The following is a 19,539-nucleotide window of genomic DNA, read 5'->3' on the forward strand; positions in this document are numbered from 1 at the left end:
TGGCTCTGCATGAAACGGTTTGGAGGAACACCCCCCCCAAAAAAAAATCACCTGGACGCTCACCTGGCAAGTCTCACAAAGGCCCCCTTCGAACAGGGGGTGGGTGGTCACCGGATTCTTCTTCCCACATGACAAGCAGCTGTCTGTTCAACGAGCGAAGGACAGGTCAGAGTTTTAATAAGCACTCCCTAGGGTGCATCTGACATAAGACAAAATGGTCCCAGCGTTCAGTCTGGAGAGATTCTACCAATGAGCTAGAGAGGCCAATGGTCTCACGCGGCATTGATTGATTTTCTATACTGCTTAATATGTTAAAAATATGTCTAAGTGGAGTGCAGAGAACTATAGCAACAGCAGCCCTTCCGACTCACAGTTCTATGATTCTAAATAAAATATTACAAAATACAGTTACGTTCAACAACATGGCATTGATACAAAGTTAGTAACGTATATAAATCAATTATCAATTCATTTTCCAATATTAATTCACCCTCCCCCTCAGCCTCCGGGTTCTCCCCCAGCGCCCAAACAAACTCCTCTCACCCACAAAAGTCTAACAATGGGAAGAGTTCCTGGAACAGAGGACAGCTCCCTAGGCTCCGACTCTAGACTTGTTTTTTGTGTAGGGTTGCCATACGTCTGGAATTTCCCTGACATAACCAAAAGGGTTCAGCCAGCCTGCTTATATAGAGCTCCACTAGAACGCAACAGTAACCACTTTCTGTAACTATCCAATCGCTGAACGTCACTTTCAACCCCTTATTTGCATATGTGGACCTGAACTATCTACAGTATCCCCCTGCTGGCCCAGGGTGAGAACTTCAGTACATGACACTGTCTACTGTCTGGGCCTGAATCAGGCCAGGTTTTGATGCTGAAAATGCTCTTTACCTTCCAAGCTCTTCTTGTTGTGCCTGACTTCAGAAGCCATCGACTCTGGAAAGAAAGCGGCAACGACGAGTTAGCGAGCGAAGTTCCTCTCCATGGAGAGGCCAGGACACAAACCCACAGCCAATAAACTGGGACTCCTTAGAAGAGTTTCAGAGTTGTATGAAGAACCGGCTTTCTATGTTCTATATAGGATTAAATGGCACATACGCACTCCATATCCCTGCCTACTGACATCAGACAGGAGCCCGGATGGTACCCTTTTCGACAACTACTAAAAGCTTTGTTTAGACACTCCGACCCAGATATGCAGAACACTGACATCTACTTTAATCTGCTTCTAGCTTATCGCTTATTGTAATTATGATCCGAATGCTGTTTTTACTTTTGTTGTATTCCTTTTGTAAACCACTATGAGTTCGTTTGTTTCTTTGCAATCGAGTGACATATAAAATTTATGAAATAATTCTTTTTTTAAAAAAATCTCCCTGCACATAGAACACTAGCATGTCAGGGATTTTACCCTTATACACTTTGATTATGTGAAGTAAGGGTTGTTGTTTTTGTTGTTTCATTAAAATTGTACCTCTGCAGGTGCCTCTCCCTCCCTCCCTCCCTCCCTCCACACACCCCAACCCCAATCCGGCCCCAATCCTACCTCTGCTCTGGTTCTCCTCCGCCTGCTCCTTGTTGCTCCCATTGCAGACATTGGTCTTGAGCCGCTTGGCTGGGGGGGCAGGTTCAGGGGAAGGCAATTCAGGAGCGGCAGATTCTTCAGAGCTTCTCTGGCTGAGGAGACTGCTGTCTGCAGAGAAAGGACAGCTGGCTTTAGTTGGGACAGACATCTTCTTTGGCAGGCAGAAAGGGGAATGGTTTGTGGGCAGGTTGGGGGTCCTGGATTGTGGGGTTCGCCATCCCCACAAAGAGCCACAGAGGCCTTCTTCAAAGATTGGGAAAGCTAGTAGGAATGTCCAGCACAAGCAAGCCTACGCTGAAGACAAGACGGTCAGGCTCCCTGTCAAATATTCAAGCTGTGAACCCCGTAATTCTGCACTGTGAACAAATGTGGAGAATTTGTGTGTAAGCAGCAGGCCACAATGTGATAAGAATTTTAAGGTCTTAGATATATAATAAATGTACCAACCAAGCACGCACATAGATCAGCACAGGAAGACCGACCTGAAACCATTTTTGATTTCCAAACTGTCATAAACTGACCAAATGTTTTCTCTGCAAGGTCAAAGGAAAATGGAAAAGCCTCCCCATTGTCTTTTCCTTCACAAATCCTGTCTTAAGGGCACATTTTAGATATGAATAGGGTGTGAGGCTGTGACCCGGCTCAGGAACTAAGTATTTATTATTACGAAAGACTGGCCAGGCTCCCCAGGCAATCCAATCAAGTAAGCATTAATAGGTAACCTGCCAGACAAGAGATAAACAGCAACAGGAGATAAACAAGGCACTCAGATTTCTACTGTAGACCACCCTTTCTGTGATGTAGGTAAGATGTATCTGGGGGTGTTCGTGATCTACATGGTGGCGATTTCAAAAGTCTATATAAAGCCTTTGTTCTGGGTTCCTCCTCCCTCCTGCGTGTGGTGAGCGAGGACCCTGTTGCAACAGATCAATGAAGATCAGGCTTACTAGCTGCTTTGCTTCTCAATATTCTCTGGTTGGCCTCTGTTATTTTCCCCTACCAATAAGGAACCTACATAAGGACTCTATATGGGCTCTTGGATACCCCATAAGGGAAAAGGGGCAGATGTTTGTTTACAACAACAATAACAGCTCTCTAAGTCAGGTTCCCCTGGGCTCCCACTGCCCTCCTTGCTGGGTTTCCTCGCCCAAGCCCGCCCCCCCCCCGGCCAGGTCCTTACCTGAGGTCTTGGGGGGCTTCAGTCCTTTCCCTCCGGTGGGCTTGAAGCCATTCATGGCCCATTCCACCATGGGCTTCAGCTTGTCTTCAAGAGAATCCCCTGGGGCGCTCGAGAACGACTTGCCTGCTCGGCTGCTTGCCACCTGCCAGGAGGAAGAGGAGGGAACCACAGTTCTAGTCTTACACTAGGCAATTCAGGAATAACAGCTACACCACAGACCTTCAGGATGCTTTTACCCTCATCCTTAGAAGACGGACGGGAGGTCCATTAAAGAAAGGTGGAGACCAGGACCCTCCCGCTTTTTCCTTGAGAAGGTGTATTGTAAGGTTATTCCTGCGGCTCCCTCCTCTGGGTGGAATCGCGCCAGGCCCCGTTAGCCAGGCTCCCTGTCTCTCCGCCTGCCCCTTACCTCCAAGACATGAAGGATGGCTTGCCGGTACGAAACCAACTTGTGAAACGTGGTGGAGTTGAAATGCTCCTGGAACGCCAACAGCTCCACCAACTTGTCTACCGAGACCTGCGGTGGAAACGGCAAAGCTCAGCCACGGGAACAAGAGGGCTTCTCCCGCGATCAGGACAGGGCCACGGGGCTGCTTTGAGGAACATCACCCACCCACCGCCCCCTGCAAAACTCCTCGAGAGGAGGGAGAGGGGATGCTGGGCTGGGAGGCAGTTACAGGGCCTTCTCAGTGGTGGCTCTGACCTGGGGGAATGCTCTGTCCCAGGAGACCAGGGCCCTTCAGGATTTAACCTCCTTCTGTCGGGCCTGTAAGACAGAGCTGTTCCGCCTGGCCTTTAATTTGAATTCAGCCTGATCTTTTATTTCCCTTCTCTTCCTTCTCTTAAAATTAATAGAATTTTTAAATTCTCTTAAAATTTTTGAATTTCAATTGTTATTCATGTTTTTATACTGTATTTTATGTTGCTTTTATAAAGTGTTTTAAATTTGTTGTAAGCCGCCCTGAGCCCGGTTTTTGAACCGGGAAGGTCAGGGTATTAATAATAATAATAATAATAATAATAATAATTACATCTGGAGACCCAGACGGGCGAAGGCTGCTGCACTAGTACAACTCCCGCATCCTGCAAATTGCCATATTTAGAGGGGGTTCATTGTGAGCTTGCCATCCTATAACATGGCATAAATGCTCAGCATCGCCAGGGGCCCCACCACCTGCCATCGTTCCCCCCCTAACACTTGGAAGATGCGAGTAGCCACCTTCATAAGTGCAAAAGGAGGTCCACAAATACTCCTTGTGTCTGTTCCAGTGTCTGAACGACTCAACTCCAGGAATCACGTTTCAAGAAAGGCTAAGAAATGTAGCTCTGGGAAGAACACACAGACACACAACCCAGTTCGTATCTGGATTTGAGGACTGAAAAAAATAATTGGTTTACAGAAGATGGAATGGTTGGGTATTAATGAGTGAACACTATATTTAGCTGCAGGACGGAAAAATGGAAAGTCTTTTTATCTCTCTCTTTTCTTTCACTTTTTATTTCTTCCTTTATTTCCCATTTTGCTTATTTCTGCCTCTCTTCCTTTTTACACTCTTTCATTTCAGTGTATTATAAAAAAATATACTTTCCCCCCCCCCCAGCTTCCATTGGCAGCCCTCCCCCTATTTTCCCCTCACCTCCGAAAACTTTCCATCGCCAAACCACTGGACCCAACGTATCCCGGGGGCCGCTTTGCGGTTGAATGTGGCCCTCCATGACACGACGATGGCGGGCCACCAAGCAAAGCCCCTGATCTTCCCCCAGACGAGCTCGCCGATTCGAAAACCCTTGCTGTCCTGGAAAAAACCAAATAAGATTGAAGGTAAGCAAGTGGAAAGGAACAGGCTGCTAACAGGGAGTTTTCAGGGAGCCCCCGTGGCCGGTCAGTGGCTCTTGAATCAGTGGCTCCATGAACCCCCCGGGTCATCAACAGTAATAATAATAATATAATAATAATAATAATTTCTTATTTGTACCCTGCCCATCTGGCTGGGCTTCCCCAGCCACTCTGGGCGGCTTCCCAAAAAGCTTAAAAATACATTAAAATGTCACACATTAAAAACTTCCCTGAACAGGGCTGCCTTCAGATGTCTTCTAAAAGTCTGGTGGTAGTTCTTTGACATCTGGTGGGAGGGCGTTCCACAGGGTGGGCGCCACCACCGAGAAGGCCCTCTGCCTGGTTCCCTGTAGCTTTGCTTCTCGCAGTGAGAGAACTGCCAGAAGGCTCTCGGCGCTGGACCTCAGTGTCCGGGCTGAACGATGGGGGTGGAGACGCTCCTTCAGGTCTACTGGACCGAGGCCGTTTAGGGCTTTCAAGGTCAGCACCAACACGTTGAATTGTGCTCGGAAACGTACTGGGAGCCAATGTAGGTCTTTCAAGACCGGTGTTATGTGGTCCTGGCGGCCGCTCCCAGTCACCAGTCTAGCTGCCACATTCTGGATTAGTTGTAGTTTCTGGGTCACCTTCAAAGGTAGCCCCACGTAGAGCGCATTGCAGTAGTCCAAGCGGGAGATAACCAGAGCATGCACCACTCTGGCGAGACAGTCCATGGACAGGTACGGTCTCAGCCTGCGTACCAAACCATATTTGAAACCATTTAACCAACAAAACGCTCCTCTTTTTGAAATCCGGCTGCTGTACATTTAACCTGCCATCCTGTAGTCGCTTTGCTTCGCTGTCGCAGACTTTTGAATGCGTTACCCACCCCTGAGAGCAGCTGGGGTCTCCAGTGCAGTTTGCACAGCCACCGTTGTGCCCACCGGCGACTCCAGCAGTGGGATTCAATAAATCCACAAGGCCCCAGGGACAGTTTGCTCTCCCTGCTCAGTTCCTGCTCCCACTAGTCACCCGCTTCCACAGGACCAAACGTCTAGCTCTGTTTTCAGACATGGCCGCCATTTTGTGCGATGACACGTCCCCCGCGGCAGCCATTTTATGACTGGCGCCCAATGTGCTCTCTCAAGATCCCAGGTGTGCCGCTTGGCCCCCAAAAAGTTTGGAGACCCCTGAGCTAGAGACTGGTATCAAAATCCATTTGATAATAAAAGCAAACTAAAAAAATATAGTACAGGACGGTATATAAATTCAATCAGTCAATCGATCAATCAATCAATCAATCAAATTAATTAATTAATTAAAAAATTGTCACATAAGTGAAATCCATCTGCAATGCTTTGCCCCAAAAACAGCAGGGAGACCCCAAAAAGAGGTCATGGTGGTGCGGTGGTTAGAGTTCCAGGCGAGAACCAAGGAGAGACCAGGGTTCAAATCCCCACTCAGCAAACGTGAAGCTCACGGTGTGATTTGGGGGCCAGTTGCTCCCTCTCAGCCTAGCCTACCCTACAGGGTTGTTGTTGGGGTTGAGCTGGAGAGCAACGTAAACCGCTTTCATCTCCATAAAGGAAAAAGTGAGACATCTCCAAATCTATGATTCTAAGGTGCTGCTTTTGACCTTTAAAGCCCTTCACGGCCTAGGACCCTCGTACCTACGGGACCGCCTCTCCCGGTCTGCCCCACGGAGGACCTTAAGGTCCATAAATAGCAACACCCTAGTGGTTCCGGGCTCTAAGGAAGTTAGATTGGCTTCAACCAGAGCCAGGGCCTTCTCAGCACTGGCCCCGACATGGTGGAACGCTCTGTCACAAGAAACTAGGGCCCTGCAGGATCTGATTTCTTTCCGCAGGGCCTGTAAGACAGAGTTGTTCTGCCTGGCCTTTGGCTTGGAGCCAATTTGATTCCCTCCCCCTCTTTCTTGTTTCTTTTCCTTCTCCTCCTGCGATGAGGCTACATTTTAATATTTTAATGTTCCATTATTTTAATGTTGTATTTTATTTTTGTTTTTAAGTTGTAATCATTCATCTTGTTTTTATTATTGCTTGTAAGCCGCTCTGAGCCCGGCCTTGGCTGGGGAGGGCGGGGTATAAATAAAAAATTATTATTATTATTAATGCAATGCATAAATGAAAATAAGGAGGCAGGTGGGGTTTTGGTCATTATACTGTAATCTTTCCCCCCAAATAATCCATGTGTGCTGCTCCAGACTGCAACCCCTTCTTTTGACCACCCTGGGTTTCAGAGCTGCCCACCCCCTTGCTAAGCTTCAGCCAGGTAGCCACGCCAGCCCCCTCCCCACCAGGCAAAAGCGACCCCACCTGGTATTCCTCTGCATCTCTCGGGGTCCCTGTCAAGAGGCAGCCATTTGGTACCCCAATATTGCTGCTGCTGCTGCCGCCGCCGCTCTGGCCAGACTGCACAAAGTTCTCCTCTGAGTAGTCCACTTGGGCAGATGCAGAGATTCTCCTGGAAAACTGGTAGAGAGAAAGGAAAGAGCTGAGCTCCTTGAGAAAAGAGATGGATGATGCCCACGGGATTTCTGCCAGGCTCGTTTTCGGTGAGGCACCGGTGACACATGTGCAAAAAGGCCCGGCCCCAAAAAACTGGTAAGAACCATTTATGGAGGTACCAGATGGCTAGATGCTAAAGGGAAAAACAACTCTGGGTGAGGTACAAGGAGGGTTCTAATATGTGAAGTAAAGAAAAAATGAGTTGAGTGTTTCTAAGGACTGTGGTTTTATGAGAGTGTGGGGTGCTGGGGTGGTTGGATAGAGGATAAACCCCCAAGATGATATCTATTTGGCCATATAGTGTGGCCATATAGCGTTTCCCGGGGACAGTCCCCAGATTTACAAATCAGTCCCCATACAAAATCTATTGAAGTTGAAAAGTGTCCCTGGATCCATTGAAAAAAAATCTGGTAACCTTATCGTAATGGAAATGCTCTCACAAGCACCTTGGACTCTGTCCAATAATGAGTTATACAGGGGTACCTCGGGTTACATACGCTTCAGGTTACATATGCTTCAGGTTACAGACTCTGCTAACCCAGAAATAGTACCTCGGGTTAAGAACTTTGCTTCAGGATGAGAACAGAAATCGGGCTCCGGCGGCGCAGCAGCAGCAGGAGGCCCCATTAGCTAAAGTGGTGCTTCAGGTGAAGAACAGTTTCAGGTTAAGTACGGACCTCTGGAACGAATTAAGTACTTAACCTGAGGTACCACTGTATCTGCCCATGTGATGCCCACCTGGTGGAAACTCTAGCTCACATGGCCCTTAAATGTAAAATGTATGATGATCTAAGCCAACAATTTCTAGACCATCTATGTACTCCAACATGGAAACCAAAGACGGAAGTTATGCGCTTCTTATTACAGGAGAGAAACCAGGAGCTCACCAAGACAGTAGCCAAGTTCCTCTACAGTGGTGCCCCGCAAGACGAATGCCTCGCAAGACGGAAAACCCGCTAGACGAAAGGGTTTTCCGTTTTGGAGGTGCTTCGCAAAACAAATTTCCTATGGGCTTGCTTCGCAAGACGAAAATGTCTTGCAAGTTCCTTCGGGGGTTTTTTCTCTCCCCCCCCCCTTTTTCCCAAGCCGCTAAGCCGCTTAACAGCTGATCCGCTAAGCCCGCTAAGCCGCTAATAGCGCTAATCCGCTAAGCCGCTAATGGGCTTGCTTCGCAAGACGAAAAAGCCACAAGACGAAGAGACTCGCGGAACGGATTCTTTTCGTCTTGCGAGGCACCACTGTATTTGATTTTTTGTCACTGAAGCATGCCACAGGATCCTGCCCTTGCTGGAAACCCACAGAGGTGAGGCGGATCGCTCACCTCTTCTGCCCTTTGGCGGGTGACTGTGTCGTTCGGGTTGCGACAACATCGCACTGGCCTATCTATTCGGAATGTATTCTGAATGTTCTTATGTGATGCCAATAAAGGTTCCTTGACTTGAGTAATGAGTTATGAAACGAAGCCTGAGCAACGGGGAATTTTGTGTGAGCCTCTGTCCTTGAACCCCCATGGGGAATTTCCCCTCGCAATGTTCACGAGGTGGGGAGCATCACAAGGAAATGCATCACCCGTGCATATTATGGTCCAGAAAGCATTGCTGAAAGCTTCCTGATGTGTCCAACCCTCTTCCCTGCTCATGAAGACTAGCATAATGAGTTTGTGATGGACACATACCAGCCGGGTTGGAGGAGGATGGGATGATCTGACTTCTCCCAATTTGGGATTGTCCGTTAGTTAATGAATTTTGGAAACAGATTGGTATAGAAATATCGGGAATTGTGGGTAGGAAGGTGGAAATATCTAAATTAATGGTTCTTATTAGTCTGAGTAGCACTGAGTTAAAAACAAAAGAGGAATGTAAATGGGTAAAATTGATGGTAACTGCAGCCAGACAGGTTATAGCCAGTAATTGGAAAAATGCAGAAGAGCTAAGAGTGAACCAATGGGGGGGGGGGGAACTGAATAATATTATAATTTTAGAATATCTAACTGTGAAGATACACAGAATGAAAGGGTTTAAGGTCAGTGAGAAAGAGGAGGATTGGTTTGAGAAGATATTGAATTATTTGGGTAGGTTTGAACAATTTGGGGCAATTAAAATGTTAAAAGTTAAATAAACCTTGTGGATGGAGGAGGGTTAACGTATATAAAATTGTACATATGGTTGATTGAATATGTTATTATTGATTATGTATACCCAATGTATCAGTCGCTGGGGGGGGTTCACTGTTTGTGTTTTGATTGTTGGTAAAAAATAAAAATTTTAAACATTAAAAAAAAAAAGACTTCTCCCAATTTGGCGGTTCAAACGACTGTCAGCCCAACTATGATCCCCCATCTGCTAAATCAGGGGGTGAAATCTGGGGTGCAACAACTGATGAGGAGGACTGGCAAAGGGGTCATTTTCCAGATCACAAGTTGACCAACTCCACTACCTCCCTGGGAAGGGCCAGCCTACAGGCTGTTGGGATACTGCCAGGGAGACAGGCATCTCCAGATGATCCATCAGTCTCCCGTAGAACAGCATCAGTCAGTTAGCGACACAAGCCTCAGACACATTCCAGGACTCGTGCACGCCCTTGCAGCAGACTCCGCAACAGAAGATGCACCCAGAAGAGCATATTTACAACTTTATTCAATGTTGATCAGAACAAAGGAAAAACATGACTGCCTGCCTTTGTGTTGAGGCAACAGAGTCGCTAACTGACTGGTGCTGTGTTACGGGAGACCGATGGATCGTCTGGAGATGCCTGTCTCCCTGGCAGTATCCCAACAACAGGTTATGGGCCCAGCACGCTTCCACTGCGGCAGATCTGTTGTCTAAGGTTTACGTACAGAGGTTGTAATTGGGTTGAACCACAGGTGTAATTGGGTTGAACCACAGGTACTACAGGTTACACAGAAAGGGGGAGGATGTTAGGATATCCAGCTTCCCTCTTCTACCTCAACGCATGCTACAATATCCTTAGACCACCGCAGACAGACAGACAGACAGACAGACAGACACTGCAACCCAAACCTCACCCTGATTTTGTGTCGCTCCTTGAAGCTCTCCACGCTCTCCACGTCATCTTTCACATTCTTCTCCTGCGCAACGGGTCCGGCCTGGAAGACGATGCGGGGAGGGGGCTTCTGCCGCAAACTGTTCTCCCAGCCAGCGGATCCGCGCCTCCGCACCTGGGAATCGAAAAGGATTGGTGTCGCTCACTGCCCGGGTTTGTCAGGGGCAGTCGGGACAGAGAAAGGTGACAGCCTGCCCTCGTTTCATTGGGGAAGGGGTGACGTGATCCTGCCATCAAAGCTGGCACAGCGATGGAGATTCAGGGGCAGAGCGATGGCCACCAATTGAGACAGCGTGAAAAGAGGATTCGACAGATTCATGGAAGGCAAAGCTTTTCAAATTTCAGGGCTATTAGCCGCAATGTCTATCTTGAGCCTCCGTTTGTGGAGTCAGCACACCTTTGAAGTGTCTGGAAGTCCAAAGCGGGGAGAACATTGCTGCCCCACTCAGGCCTTGCATTGGGGCACCTGGCTGGTTATGGCTGCCCCCGACAATTTAGACCACTGGTTCCCAAAGGGGATGTTGGGATAAGCTGGAGGGTGCTAAGAGGCAAGGGGGCAGCAGGGGGGCATTGGAGGTACCCATGACTATCACGCTTTCATGAAAAATTCCTGCATTGCAAGGGGTCAGACTAGATGACCTTTGTGGTTCCTTCCAACCCTACAGGTCCAAACTCATCAGTTTTGCTGAATTAATTAAACTGAACTGTTTTAATGGACTTTCGAATGAATGTGCAATTAATTGCTACTGCATTGAATTTTACTATCGTATGTGGTGGGAATGTAGAGAAATTTAAGAAAAATGGGAAATGATATATAATGAATTGAAGAAAATGTTTAAAATGACATTTGTAAAAAAAAAATCAAGAAGCATTTTTGTTAGGGATTGTAGGACAAGACCTGCCAAGGAAAACAAAGAATTTATTTATGTGTGCTACAACAGCAGAAGGGTCTTGATAGCATAAGGATGGAAGAATGAGGAAACCCCAAAAAAAGAACAGTGGCAAGAGAAATTGATGAACTATGCAGAGTTGGCTAAATTGACATACAAACTGCATGATAAGGACAACTGTGACTTCAAAGAAGAATGGGAACTTTTTACAAGTTACTTAATTTTATTGTGCTACTGTTTTCCTTATACTGGGTTGTGCAATCCGCTGTTCTGAGTTACACTTTTTATAAGGGAAGGTGGGGGGAACAGGGGGTGAGTTTATGGAACCAAAAGACAGGTGGCTCACAAACGTTTTGGGAACCGCTGGTTTGTATTGCGAGCAACTGCTAATCGTGATGTGACATTCAGGGTTTGGAAAAAGATCTCACCTCCTCCTGGCCTTCTTTGGGGACCTCCTCATCCTGTTCCTTCCACTTCGCCTTGCGAGGCACTTTCTCTGCTTCATCGACATCTGCACAACAGGAAATGGGGCCTCGACTCAGCTTCCGCCCATTTGGGCCAAGCCACTGGGGAACCCCCCCAACCCACCCCAGAACCTGCTCACCTAATACAGTGGTAAGGTACCCCTGCCCGTATGGGCCAGTCGTGTCCGACTCTAGGGTTGTGCGCTCATCTCACTCTATAGGCCGGGAGCCAGTGCTGTCCGGAGACACTTCCGGGTCACGTGGCCAGCGTGACAGGCTGCATCTGGCGAGCCAGCGCAGCACACGGAACGCCGTTTACCTTCCCGCCAGTAAGCGGTCCCTATTTATCTACTTGCACCCAGGGGTGCTTTCGAACTGCTAGGTGGGCAGGAGCTGGGACCGAACGACGGGAGCGCACCCCGCCGTGGGGATTCAAACCGCCGACCATGCGACCAACAAGTCCTAGGCACTGAGGTTTTACCCACAGCGCCACCCGCGTCCCTAATACAGTGGTACCTCGGGTCAAATACTTAATTTGTTCCAGAGGTCCATTCTTAACCTGAAACTGTTCTTAACCTGAAGCACCACTTTAGCTAATGGGGCCTCCTGCCGCTGCTGCACCGCCAGAGCACGATTTCTGTTCTCATCCTGTCCCACTGTACAACTGATAGAATTCTACAGGATGTGACATTAATGTGTGAAAACATTCAAGATCCAAGGATCCCAGGTTTGCACCTCCAGGTGCTGGTGATGGGCTTAGGCATCACAACCACCGCTGCCACCTAAAGCCCTAGAGCCGTTTCAGTGCCCTCTATTTTTAGTGCCCTTCTGAAACGCAGGAGCTTCAGCCAGGAGCCAACCGCTGCACCAAGCCTGGCTCCACAGTCTGCTTGGGATATAAATAATAATAATAATAATAATAATAATAATAATAATAATAATAATAGAAGATTTATACCCCGCCCTCCCCAGCCAAGACCGGGCTCCGGGCGGCTAACACCAAATATAAAAACAATGGATTGAAATACTGTTTAAAAAACAAGATTAAAATACAGCCTCATTTCAGTGGAAACTCAATCAAAACTTTTTTGCACCTCCTCAGCCAAAGAGGTGCCAAACCAGCAGCCTCTGTGAGTGAGCAGGAGGCAGACTCCCAAGGGTACCTGCATTCTTCTGCTTCCTTTTGACTTTCAAGGTAGGCTCAGCCTTCTCCTTGGCTGGGTCACCGCAGCTTCCATTGACCAAGACCAAGTTCTCCTCCTCGCCGTCCATCGTCCACTGGACCACCTTCTCCTTCTTCATGTTAACCTGCAGGATGGGAGGGACAGGTGCTTTAGCTGAGATACCTGCTCAGGGTTGGACTAGATGGCCCCTGCATGTCCCATCCAACTCTGTGGCCACAGGAGCCTCAGACAGGGCTGCCAAACGTCTGGATTTGGCTGGACATTACCAGCATTTCAGAGGCAGGGGGAATTTCTGAAATGTGGTGCTTTGCCCCTGGCAAAATAAACTAACGAGATTATATAGAATTAGCGAGACTATCAGCAAGGCTATGAGGCGTTACAGAGGAAAAAATTGCCAGAGAGTGGAATATATACAGAGTCAGTTAAGTTGTGGGTGAACATATCAGACGACACAGCGATTCTTCAAACAGCTCTTGATTATTCAGAGGCCAGAACAGAACTGAGCTGAAGGGCTCAGTCAGCCTGCTTATATAGAGCTCCAGTATAATGTTACTGTAGCAACCTTCTAAAACTATCCAATCACTGAACGTCACTTTCGATCCTTCATTTGCATAACTATCTACAGTATCCCCCTGCTGGCCCAGGGTGAGAACTTCAGTACATAACAGAGTCTACGTAAAAGAACATTGTCAAAATATCAATCCGTTGGTAGGTCTTGGTTGAGCTTCTGTGTGTAAATAGAAAAACTTGAAAAATCTTTAAGTAAGTTAAATAATAGAGTGAAAACAAAGTTAAGTGCGTATTTCAGGAATTTGACTCGAAACACAATGGGAAGATTGGAGGTCATGTTAAACTGAATTTCAGAAGGATATAAAAAACAAGTCTCAACCAAGGATTGAATGAATGTTTATTTTTATTTTGATAGCAACCTTTATTGATCATTTCTGTTGTACAGTTTTCAAAACCAATAAAGCAAAAAAAAAAAATCTTGTTTCTTTGGCGATTTGGTAAAACACAAAACAAAACGCACCACAATTATTCAGTTTTCATTTTTAGTTTTATTTAGTTCCGTGCTCACCACCTCTTCCGAATGTGAGTCACCCAAGCAATGGGTGGTGGGGGTGAGGGAAGACTGTAGCCCCCTAGAGAACAGGCACAGTCAATTTCCAGGGAAAGTATAGTCCTTTGGTTGCATTTAAATGCCGCAGGGTTAAGAACAAGCAACCATGGAATAGCACTGTCTTGTGGAAAGATTCCCCAGATTTAAAAAAATCACATCAATTCAATTTGCATCCAGTTCTAAATATTTCAGCATCTGGACATGAGGAGAGTGGAGCCCCTTTCTACACAAAGGAATAAGGAATAAGGAAACGCAGACTGGCTTCCTCTACTGGGGCTTCTCTGCTTAATCCTTTGATGTGCATCTTGTTCTGTATTCACCGAACCCCTTTATAACTGCTTTGTTTGCTTTTCATTACCTACCAGGCATTCACCTCCCATCTGCTCAACACGGGATATTGTATTGCATTGTATAGTTATTATAGAAATGAAACCGTGTGCGCAGTTTATTTTAGTCGTCCCTATAGCTTGTTTGTACAAAACAGGCTGGCGTTCGCAGTTCGTTCTTCTGAATAAATGAAAATTATCTAACCCCCAAAATTAAATTTGAGGCTTTTCTAGGGTAAACTTGTAATCATAGGCAAAACAGGGGTTTTTTTGCCAACGGCTCATTCTCAATGTAAAATCACATGTAAAAAAAAAGTCATTGGTGTCCAAAAACAACTATTTTTGCTACACAACCTGACTATACCTCTTCTCTTGGTTTTAATGTATCTACGTGGTGCTTATAGTCTGTTTGTTTGTTTGTTTGTTTGTTTGTTTGTTTGTTTGTTTGCTTGCTTGTTTGTTTGTTTGAAGGTTGCTTGGGGATAAAGCGACTGACAAATTTAACAAATAAATAAACACAGTGGCTTTGAACCTGGGTTTCTCCCAAATGCAAGACTCTAACCACTACTCCACATTATCCTTCCACAGCCCCCACCCAACATTACTGAATAAGAACCACCCAAATATTTAGGTGGCCCTAAAGTGTGTTGTTGCCCAAGTCAAAAGGTGGGGTGGCACCCCTTCCCCATCATCACATAATAATAATAATAATAATAATAATAATAATAATAATAATAATAATAATAAATAATAATAATAAATAATAATAATAAATAATAATAATAATAATTAATAATAATAATAATAATAATAATAATAATAATAATTTATTTTTACTCCGCCCATCTGGTTGGGTCTCCCCAGCCCCCCTGGGCGGCTTCCAACAAAACACTAAAATACAATAACCTATTAAACATTAAAAGCTTCCCTAAACAGGGCTGCCTTCAGATGTCTTCTAAAAGTCTGGTAGTTGTTTATCTCTTTGACATCTGGTGGGAGGGTGTTCCACAGGGCAGGTGCCACCAGCAAGAAGGCCCTCTGCCTGGTTCCCTGTAACTTGGCTTCTCGCAGCGAGGGAACCGCCAGAAGGCCCTCGGCGCTGGACCTCAGTGTCTGGGCAGAACGATGGAGGTGGAGACTCTCCTTCAGGTATACAGGACCAAGGCCGTTTAGGGCTTTCAAGGTCAGCACCAAAACCTTGAATTGTCCTCGGAAACATACTGGGAACCAATGTAGGTCTTTCAAGACCAGTGTTATGTGGTCTTGGCAGCCGCTCCCAGTCACCAGTCTAGCTGCCGCATTCTGGATTAGTTGTAGTTTCCGGGTCACCTTCAAAGGTAGCCCCACGTAGAGTGCATTGCAGTAGTCGAAGCGAGAGATAACTTGTAGAGTTTGAAGGGCACCCCAAGACTCATCTAGTCTAACCCCCAGTAGTGCACAAACTGGACTGGCCCGGCCACTGAACCTTCAGCGCTGGTGATGGAATAGCCAGAGCAGGGGGGCTCCAAAGGAGCAGCTGGGGGCCGATGCAGCTACTGCCCACCCACCTCCAGCACCTTCTGCCAGATGTTGCACCATCCAGATCTTTCTGGACCTCACGGTTAACTGCATTCTATTTATGTTTTATCATTTCATTATTATACCGCTCCTCATAACATCCCAGATCCGTTCACAAGATATATAAACTACGAAATAAGCGGAACCAAAACAAAACAGACTGAAACCAACAGCAGCAGGAAAATACTTCTTGCAGACTGTTCCCAAAATAAAGTAGTGCACTGCCTCCTCACAAAGACCCAAGTCTCTGACCACTTGGCATGCTGGCTGGTCCTGAGGGAAGGAGGCTTCCAACAACCTCAGGTCAGCCACTCTAGTTTTCGAGTACTATATTTAAAAGGTTACGAAGTAATTCAGCCGGGTCTTCCGTCACTCATTTTCACAAATTCCTCATTCTTTCTCCAAACGTGACATACACACATGCCATATTGACATATTTTCTGAACCATTATTATTATTATTATTATTATTATTATTATTATTATTATTTAAAAAAGTGGTCCTCAGTCAAACTGGTGCACATCCACACAAGCCTTTTTGCTCCAGACAAGGGCAAAGCGAGAAAAGCCAAGGAAGGTTTGCAGCTGGAATAATGACAAATGATATCCTCTTCCTCTCTGAGCTAAGCCAACGGCTTAATTTATCAAAGTCCAAGGCGACTTGGCCTCCCAAAGCAATTGTTTTACGTGGGGAGAACAATGTAAAGAGGCACTTTGGAAGGAGTGATAAAATAGATTTTCATTTACAAGGCCAGGGTTAAGTGCGACTCGGGGGCAGGAGGCTTCCTCCCTCGACTACAGAACCTGCAGTGGCAAAGGCTGAATTTATGTGCCCATTTATTCCATTTTCACGACGTCCCCCGAACTGTTAAATTCCACATTATAGCTGAGCTTCCACACGATGCAAAAACCACTTCCAGGCACTGAGCGCAATGATGCATCCACACAGTTTATTTCTGCATTATACGTGGGCTTTTGAGCATCATAAAATCCACTTCTGAAAACAAGAGTGGAACAGAGCCATTTCAGCACTTATTTCCAGGTTACTTGCTTCCGGAAAAAAATCAATTTCCAAGTTGAGATTCCTACATTGTAAAGGGTTGGGCTAGATGCCCCTCAGAAACCTTCCATTCTATGCTTCTGTGGACACCTGGAAGGCCACAGCTTCCACACTCCTGTTATACAGTCTCTTGCTTGGTCACAAAAAGAAATCACCATCCCACCAGCCCAGGCACTGTGCATGTGCATGGCATGAGTTTGGTGTGACTGCATCTAGCACAACTTGTGGCAGACTGGCTGGGGGCGTGGGGTGGGGTGGGGGGGTGGAATTGGCCAACATCACCAGGGCTGCTCTCTAGACAAAGGTCTTGTGTTGGAAGAAAACTCTCCGAAAGCCAGCAATGCACTGTTTGGGAACAGGTGCTTGGCTCCAACCTGAGTCTGGGATGGGCCATGAAAAACACTGTGATTGTATTGAATGAATGCCCTGTGAAGCACAGATGACAACAAGCAGAGACAAGGGGCCTTTTTGGAGTGGCAGTTTGTGATTGTAGCATTAAGCACATAGGAACTCCCCTGTTTTGTCCAGTCCTCTTTTATAGCCATCAGTTGGTGGTACTTGTGATAAGAATTTTAAGGTCTTAGATGTACAATAAATGTTCATAAATGTACCAACCAAGCACGTACATAGATCAGCACAGGAAGACCAACCTGAAACCATTTTTGATTCCCAAACTGAGCAAATGTTTTCTCTGCAAGGTCAATGGAAAATGGAAACACCTCCCATTGCCTTTTCCTTCACAAATCCTGTCTTAAGGGTGCATTTAAGATATGAATAGGGTATGAGGCTGTGACCTGGCTCAGGAACTAAGTATTTATCATTACAAAAGACTGGCGAGGCTCCCCAGGGTATCCAATCAAGTAAGCATTAACAGGTAACCTGCCAGACAGGAGGTAAACAACAAAAGGAGATAAACAAGGCACTCAGATTTCTGCTGTAGACCGCCCTTTCTGTGATGTAGGTATGAGGTGTCTGCGGAGTGGTCTTGAGCTACACCCTTCTGTGATGTATGTATGATGTTTATGGGGGTGGTCTTGGACTCCAGGGCGGGCAATTTAAAATGTCTATACAAGGGCAGGCACACCTTGGTTCGGGGTCCTCCTCCTTCTCCTGCATGCGAAGGGGGCACCCTGTTGCAACAGATCAATAAAGATCAGGCTTACTAGCTGCTTTGCTTCTCAATATTCTCTGGTTGGCCTCTGTTATTTTTCTCCGACTGATGGAGAACCTGCAAAGGACTCTACAAGGGCTCTTGTGTCCCCCATAAGGGAATAAGGGCAGATTTTCATTTATTACATCCTCACTGCCTCCTGTGGCAAGGAGTTCCGCAGTCTAACTAACTAACTAACTGCATGTATTAATCCTTTCAGCTCCTTTCCTCTCCCACCTCATCTGACAAAACAAAACTCTTGTGCACTTAAAAAAACAAACACCACAGGACCTATTGCAGCAGCTTTCGGGCCCATGGGACTCCAAATTCCAGCATGTCAGGGGTGTCTCATTCTGTCCTTACAGATGACAAAAAAAGGTGAAAGAACCAATCTCAAGAAACTGGTTGGGGGGGAAAGGATATTGCCCTTTTTAGTAATGCTGAACTCACTTCAGCCAGGACAGGCCTTCCTCGGGGGTATTTGTGTTTCCTTGTGGACAATTCAAAAACATCCATTTTGAAATACCCACGTCCTTGCATTTTTCAGGGCCCATCCTCAGGAGTTCTGCCTACAGTGTTTTCAAAGATGCTTTCAGTTGTCCGCAAGGAAACATAAGTGTCCCTGCAGAAAGCCTGTTTTGGCAGAAATGTGGTGGAAATTAATAAACAGTGCAATACTCTTTATTCAGCGCCTTGATACGGGTTCCCCCTTTTTGGGCTTCCTCATTGGATGTGTATTTTGTCTCCCTGCTTATTTAACTTATATGCAGAATTTATCGTGCGAAAGGCTGGGCTGGATGAATCCCTAGCCGGAATTAAGATTGCCAGAAGAAATATCAACAACTTCAGATATGCAGATGACACAACCTTGATGGCAGAAAGTGAGGAGGAATTAAAGAACCTTTTAATGAGGGTGAAAGAGGAGAGCGCAAAATATGATCTGAAGCTCAACATCAAAAAAGCTAAGATCATGGCCACTAGTCCCATCACCTCCTGGCAAATAGAAGGGGAAGAAATGGAGGCAGTGAGAGATTTTACTTTCTTGGGCTCCATGATCACTGCAGATGGTGACAGCAGCCACGAAATTAAAAGACGCCTGCTCCTTGGGAGAAAGGTGATGGCAAACCTAGACAGCATCTTAAAAAGCAGAGACATCACCTTGCCAACAAAGGTCTGTATAGTTAAAGCCATGGTTTCCCCAGTAGTAATGTATGGAAGTGAGAGCTGGACCATAAAGAAGGCTGATCGCCGAAGAATTGATGCTCTTAAATTATGGTGCTGGAGGAGACTCTTAAGAGTCCCATGGACTGCTAGAAGATCAAACCTCTCCATTCTGAAGGAAATCAGCCCTGATTGCTCACTGGAAGGACAGATCGTGAAACTGAGGCTCCAATAAAGACCCTGATGTTGGGAAAGATGGAAGGCACAAGGAGAAGGGGACGACAGAGGACCAGATGGTGGGACAGTGTTCTCGAAGCTACGAGCCTGAGTTTCACCAAACTGCGAGAGGCAGTGGAAGACAGGAGGGTCTGGCGTGCTCTGTTCCAGGGGGTCACAAAGAGTCGGACACGACTAAACAACATTGGATGCCTCCCATTTCTGCGTGTTGTGTGCATC

At 46.4% G+C, this 19,539-nt stretch overlaps 1 protein-coding gene across 2 annotated transcripts in view; it reads right to left on the reverse strand.

Annotated features, from left to right (window-relative positions):
• The window catches only part of DNMT3B (DNA methyltransferase 3 beta), a 53,454-nt gene that overhangs the window by 18,646 nt on the left and 15,269 nt on the right, over window positions 1–19,539 (reverse strand). Inside the window, exons 2-11 of one of the 2 annotated variants that reach the window (XM_083744228.1) lie at window positions 12,690–12,834; window positions 11,491–11,573; window positions 10,135–10,287; window positions 6,918–7,073; window positions 4,403–4,561; window positions 3,175–3,282; window positions 2,766–2,907; window positions 1,547–1,693; window positions 892–936; window positions 64–143 (exon numbers count right to left, since the gene is read on the reverse strand). In XM_083744228.1, the coding sequence (XP_083600354.1) occupies window positions 64–143; window positions 892–936; window positions 1,547–1,693; window positions 2,766–2,907; window positions 3,175–3,282; window positions 4,403–4,561; window positions 6,918–7,073; window positions 10,135–10,287; window positions 11,491–11,573; window positions 12,690–12,828 (1,212 nt within the window). In that variant the 5' untranslated portion in view covers window positions 12,829–12,834. The remainder of the gene's footprint in view (window positions 1–63; window positions 144–891; window positions 937–1,546; window positions 1,694–2,765; window positions 2,908–3,174; window positions 3,283–4,402; window positions 4,562–6,917; window positions 7,074–10,134; window positions 10,288–11,490; window positions 11,574–12,689; window positions 12,835–19,539) is intronic. The other variant, XM_083744229.1, reaches the window with a different exon arrangement.

This window comes from Podarcis gaigeae (genome assembly GCF_964106915.1).
Source record: "Podarcis gaigeae genome assembly, chromosome: 6".
NCBI lineage: Eukaryota > Metazoa > Chordata > Lepidosauria > Squamata > Lacertidae > Podarcis > Podarcis gaigeae.